Source organism: Macaca mulatta, chromosome 9 (genome assembly GCF_049350105.2).
Source record: "Macaca mulatta isolate MMU2019108-1 chromosome 9, T2T-MMU8v2.0, whole genome shotgun sequence".
In the NCBI taxonomy this organism is placed as follows: Eukaryota; Metazoa; Chordata; class Mammalia; order Primates; family Cercopithecidae; genus Macaca; species Macaca mulatta.
In genome coordinates, this window is record NC_133414.1 from 99,887,706 (window position 1) to 99,894,278 (window position 6,573).

A 6,573-nucleotide genomic window follows, 5' to 3' on the forward strand; every position below is an offset into this window, starting at 1 on the left:
CCTACCAGTTTCCAAACCTCTATAAAAGATATTATGAGTCTTTGAGGTATCCAGACAAATCTTTGATTCATTTTTAAGATGTCCTTTTTCTTTTCCCACATCATCACAAAGTCCTTCCTGTATTCATTTGTGTTAGTCTATTTCACTCATTTCATTCCTTTTGTCACCCTCTTATTCTAAGAGGGTGTCAGGACTGTTGTAGTCTATCACCAACAGAGCTTGCTTCTAGTCCCTCTTGACTTCTATTCCTTCTGCGTACTGCTATAAGGTGAATTATCCTTAAAACATTGTATATCACCCACCCATTCAAATATATTTAATGAGTTAAGACTGCCTACAGAAGTCTTCAATTGGTCAACAGCATATTTATTTATTTATTTATTTATTTTTGAGATGGAGTCTCTCTCTGTTGCCCAGGCTGGAGTGCAGTGGTGTGATCTTGGCTCACTGCAACCTCTGCCTCCTGGGTTCAAGCAATTCTCAACCTCCCGAGCAGCTGGGCATGTGACATCACATTCGGCTAATGTTTTGTATTTTTATTAGGGATGGGGTTTTGCCACGTTGGCCAGGCTGATCTCGAACTCCTGACCTCAAGTGATCTGCCTGTCTCGGCATCCCAAAGTTGTGGGATTACAGGCATGAGCCACCGCATGGCCAGTCAACAGCATGTTTAATAGTTGCCCAGAGATGTAGGGAAGAGAAGAGGAGGGGAAACCAAGAGGCTATAGCCATTGGCCAAGCAAATCCCATTTCATCCTGAGTGTTTCAAACACTGGTAAATTACTGTGGAATGGGATAATGCTAGAAGCAAAAAGTATCCCTCCTTTTCAGTTGATGATGGATTTCTAAAATGCTGTGTATTTTTTATCAGCCTCAGTCCACCCAACAAAACAAAAAGGACCAAAGAAGGAAAAAGTAGAGCATTCTATTTAAAACTGTCCTTGCCTACCCTAGAGACCAAGCTCTTTCATGAAGCCACCTTCAACTACCTTAATCACTGGTGGCTACTATTTTCCCTAAGAGCCACAGTTTCTGTCTACACTACTCAATAAGAAACTGGCATATGCTTCTTACTATTATAATTTATATTATCATGAACAAATCTTTTCTCCCTACCATGGGTACTACGAAGGACACAGTGTCTAATACTTCATATACCTGATATTTAGAATACTATACACATAATTTTAAACGAAGGCTTAATAATGATGGTTCATTCATGTAGTATTTAGCATCTATATTTAGCTTTCTGTATGTCTTCTACATGTGTATTCCAGGAGTTCTTAGAAGCCAAGGGGAAAAAAAGACAAAATTATCTTTAAAAGTCACACCTCTGCTTTTTAAAATGCTGAAATGATGTAACTTATAGTATTTTGACATCAGACTTAAACTGAGTTTCATGATTCAGGTGGGAGAAAGAAAACCCTACACCTAGGTTGACAAATGGATACACTCAAATTAGTTTTTTTTTGTTTTTTTTTTTTTAAATCTACCCTGGTCAGACTTCCCAGAGATTTACAAATAGGCTGATAATATAATCTAGAACTTCAGTCAACTATTTTATAATACAATTCAAGGAAAAAGTTCAGAATTGTCCAAAGTGCCTTTCAGATATACACTTATTGCAGTGTTTATAAAATTGTGGTTTTCACTTTTTGCTGATGTAAGGGCTATGCATAACATTGTAAAACAGTCATTTATTTACATCCCTATTTCCCACACTAGCCTATAGCATTTTGAAAGAACAAGATTTATTAATCTTTTTTCTTCGCTATCAAGCAGTTGCTAGGAACTCAATAAATGTTTATTGAAGAAATCTGTCACAACTCATATGACAGATCTAAAAATCCATGGATATCTTATTCAATTATTTTAAGATAAATTATGTTATTATACCATAAGATATTCAATAAGATATAAATATTTTAGCTATTAATTATTGTTTTAAAAAAAAGGAGCCAGAGGGAAAAGCCATCTAACAGCACAAAAAATGTGTAAGACTCCTTTAAGGTTTTTATGTTTTGAAGACAAACAGAAACCAAACATATCACTTTTAAAAGGAAATGACCACAAGAGGCAGCAGGTGAGAAGTTCAAAACTACAGCTTATTATTAACAATCAACAACTTTTAGAGCCATTCATTAATCAGATTTTAGTGTAGCTTATAAGTTTAAGACTGAGAATGTTTCAGTACTATCCACATTTCAGAAGTCATACACAGCAAAAGGAATATCATTACTGAAGATAAATATTTTGGGTTAACCTAAAAAATTTTACCTAGATCCTACCTTGAAAGCTGACAAAAATATTCTAATGAACATGTTCACAATATTATATTTTTATTCTTCATTTCTCTTCTTCTGATAAGTTGTTTATATAGTAAAAATGACTTGAAATAATGTCATAATAAACTAGTACTTTGTAAGAGTAATAAAATTAACTACGAGTACCAATACATTTTCATGTGAGTCTTACAGAATTTCTCATTAATTTGTTAACTCTATCAAATTTTTAGTTTGAGGGGAAAATATTTGTTAGCCACAAGAAAAATGATCTTCAGACATTTCAATCATACCTGTTTCTGAGCTTCTACTTTTTGCTTTCTGGTTGGATCAATTGCATCTACCATCCATTTGATAGTAAAGTATGTCACTGCACCAAATATTGTCAAACGGAAAATTAAACCAACAACTTCATTCCGACTCAAAGGACGAGAAAAGGCTTCAGCATGTACCATCTTGATTGTTAACCTTAAAAAAAAAAAACAGAAATGTCACTAGGTAATAACTATACTTATTAAAATTGGGAGACTAACAAAGTAGCTTAAACTAAGCAAGAAAAACTAACTTCTAGTCAAATTAAAATATTACCTACCTTAAACAAAGTGTTTCATTTTAAGGAGAAATGGATTTTTAAATGTTAAGTAAACAAATACATTTAAAGCTCCTCTTGCAAACTAGAAGTAGACTAGAAACTCAGATTTATTTGGTAGAATTAATCATTTTATTTGAAAAATACAGTAAATATCTTAAGGTATTTACTCAAACAGCTTTAAAGAACTATTTCAGAGTCTAGGAAAGTATCGACTACAACACTAATCCCACTGAAGAAAGGCAGCCTGACAATATTAATGTGATGGTAAGAATTTCTTCTATTAACTGTAATGTACACCAGGTAATTTTTGAGTGAAATTCAAATTGTGAACTCACTCACTTTTTCCTCATACCTACTTTTAAAGGTTTTCAAGGCCTGCTTAAATTTAAACATGCCATTTTCTCAATTAATAAGTGGCATTAAATTTTTTGAGTCACACTATTGCTCCCAACAACCCAGCTAAGTAGGAAGCAATAGAACTTGGAAAAATCTTGAACTGAGACAACTACTACAAGAATACAGCACTCACCCAAGCTAAAGAGAAAAAAATGAGGTAAATGTGCCTACTTTTGCATATATCCCTGAACAGCTACATCAATCAAAGCTAGGCTTACAGAAGACATACACTCCTCTATCAACGGCAATAACTACTCAGAAGAATAAGCTTGTTAGGGGTGATATGACTATCACATTTTGGGAGATAGGATCTTAGCTTCAAATAATGCCATTATACTTTCAGTACAGGAGTGTGCCGAATGCTATGGAATATATAAGAAAAAGAGAATATGTATTTGCACTCATAAACATGACAAAAACAGAATTGGTATGGCTCAGCACAGATAAAAATTAGGTACTGCATAAATATCCACAGTCCTTCCAGCTCTAAAATTCTCCTCTCACTACTACTAAATTAAAGAGCCTCTTCACCTTCCTCCCTCTAGAATAGCTCCAAAAATTTTTTATTTCCTTTTATACACCTCACCTCCACTCAAGGATATATACTTCTTCTCTCTAATCAAAAGACTCCAAAGTATTCCCTTTACAGGATTCCCAAGCATTTAAAACTATTCTAATCTAGAATCTAGCTCCAGGGTCAATTTTAAGCATTTTATCTTTCACCCCTTTTCAAAGGGACTCTAAATAGCTGTAGTCACTAGTATCTGAAAATCCCACACATATTTTCCCTTCAGCATATCTGTCTAGTACCCTGCATGGGCCATTTACCCTCATTCACCTTCAAACTAGTCAAATTCTATCCTAACTTCAAAAATCAACTTCATCTGCTCCATAAATCCTTTCAAATCACATGAATTTTCTGTATTATTCATTTTGCCCTATTATACTATCTTAAAAAATGTCTTGCTTTTAATCATTATTGACCTTATGAGATATCTACTCAACTAGAATTTAAATCCTTTTAAACAAGATGTATATCTTATGTACCTTTATAACTGTTATGCACAAAACAGGCCTTTATAATTGCCACACACAGAGGCTATTCAAAAATTATCTGTTCAACCGATAAATTGTAACTGAAGAAAAACTCCCAATCATTCCAACAGAGTCACTGTCAGACTTCTGAAGGATTTCCAAAACGTTCCACATTTCTCCATTATTAGGAGCCATTCGCTTCACAATAATTATATTTAATTTAAACTTAACAACTAAATAATTGAAAGCGTTCATTTTGGAGGAAGAAACTTTGACCTAGGGATGTTAAGTGACTTAATTCATTCAATTAGCACTTACTGAACATCTATATATGATGCCCACTATATACTGAGTATACAATAATTGTTAAGATATCACCACTTTATTCAAAGAACACACTGTCTGGCTATTATATTAATTATAAAGAAAGCAAAAGAAGCCAAACGGGAGAAGGCACCTAACTGAAATCTCTCCTCATGGAACAAATCAAAGTGTGCTATCTTCAATCAGCATGGATTCCAAAAAAAATGGGTTACACAATATTTCACTTCTCATAGGAAGTAAAAAACTGACTTTTTAGTCTTTATTCCACAAAGTTGAAAATGCAGTTGAAACGTGTTATATCACTACGTGGAGTATACTCACAGATGAAAATAATTTAGACAAGATAAGGGGTTTTATTAACTTGATATGTGAAAAGTGGTGGCATTCCAGTAAAACATTTTCATTTGTTTCGAGTGGGTAGAGTGATAAAACTGTCATCTATTGGATATTCATTGAACTACATGAACAAATTAGGGCTGTTATGTACACATCCCAGTCATCAAGATAGTAACAACTTTTAATCCCATAAAAGTTCAAGATACAAAACCCGTTTATATCTTTCCCAATTCTGAAATTTTTAATGTAGTAAAGACCTAGGTCTACTAAGGCCACTTGTAAAACAGTAGTCCATCTTTTTAAATTACTTCAAAATCCTTCAATGAAAATGAAACTTGTTTTGTAGACTGTAACTATATACTTTATTGTACACTCATGTACCATTCATTTGGTATTGATATACCTGCAATGTAAGGCTGTTACAGCAACAATAGCATTAGAGCGAACATACAATAAAAGCTGCATGTGCATACAACAGCAGAGAGTGTATTTCAATCCTGTATAAAGTTCAACAAAATGAATACACAAATATGTACATATATGATGACAATGCTGTAAGCAACTAAGAAACATCCTAAAACACTATAACCTAGAGTTATTTGCTAGGCAAATATGGTATCAGGTCGTTTCATTTTAAGTTCTCCATTTCCGAGTGGAAAACTATGAAATCGTACTACCTCATCTATGAGCAATTTATTTACATGTACAGCATTCATAGCATAGCATTCACTGTAGCATTTCTCTCCTAATTCATTGCAGTATTTCACAAATGGATTCTCAAACTCAAAAGTCCCGGTTTTGCAGACATAAAGGCCCTATGGATACAGCCTATGACAATGAAGGCCTGCCAATATCCACAAAGAGAGCAGGTTATTATTAACATCACCATCTTCTGCGAAAGCGTGCCCGGCCCTGAAGAAGCACCTTCGAGTCTGCACAAGGTGATTGTCGCCCGTGCGACAATCAGAGCTGGTTCATTCTAGCCGCCTTCGTCTAGGTTCGCCTGGTTCTGAAGTCTTCCGGGACGACCCCAAACCCCCACAGTGACCAGGAAGCCGACAAAGATTCCCTCGGGAATGGCACGAGTTTGGGGAGGAGCTAAGCAGACCCTAAGGACTCAGGCCGGGCCGGAGGCCAAGGCGAGGCCCGGGACGCCCTTGGAGGTTAATCCTCTCGAGACTAAGGGCTGCGGGGCGCTTGGGGGCGGCACTGAGGTGAGGCGTGGCAGAAGACCGGGGTGACCTTTCCTCCGGGGGTTCCCAGGTTCGAGACGGTCCTTAAAGGACCTCAGCAGGATACGACACCCATCCCATGAGGCCCCACGGGAACCCGCTACTCACCCAGGAGCAGAAACAGCGGGAGCAAATGCCCTCAGCCGGCCTCGCACAGGAAGGAAATGCAGCCTGGGAGAGAACGCTTCCGGCGGGAGCCCCGACCCACTCGCTCGCAAGGAGCATGCGCGACCCGCGGTCGCCGGCGAGAATGCGGTGTGCTCCCAGGGTTAGAAATGGTGAGCGAGAGCAAATTCGCGCACCCGATGCTTGCTTAACCTGCTACCTGCCGGACGGAGACTTTCTGCGAAGCCGGCGTGTCTGCCAGCAGCACTCG

The 6,573-nt window shown here is 37.0% G+C and overlaps 1 protein-coding gene across 5 annotated transcripts in view; it reads right to left on the bottom strand.

Moving 5' to 3' along the window:
• Positions 1-6,365, bottom strand: part of ATAD1 (ATPase family AAA domain containing 1) — a 63,617-nt gene extending 57,252 nt beyond the window's left edge. For 2 of the 5 annotated variants that reach the window (XM_028853386.2, XM_015147612.3), the window contains exons 1-2: positions 6,306-6,365; positions 2,576-2,750 (exon numbers count right to left, since the gene is read on the bottom strand). In XM_028853386.2, the coding sequence (XP_028709219.1) occupies positions 2,576-2,737 (162 nt within the window). In that variant the 5' untranslated portion in view covers positions 2,738-2,750; positions 6,306-6,365. Of the gene's footprint in view, positions 1-2,575; positions 2,752-5,889 lie in introns of those variants that run through there. The other 3 variants (XM_077945178.1, XM_015147610.3, NM_001257770.2) reach the window with 2 other exon arrangements.
• Between the last annotated feature and the right edge of the window lie 208 nt (positions 6,366-6,573).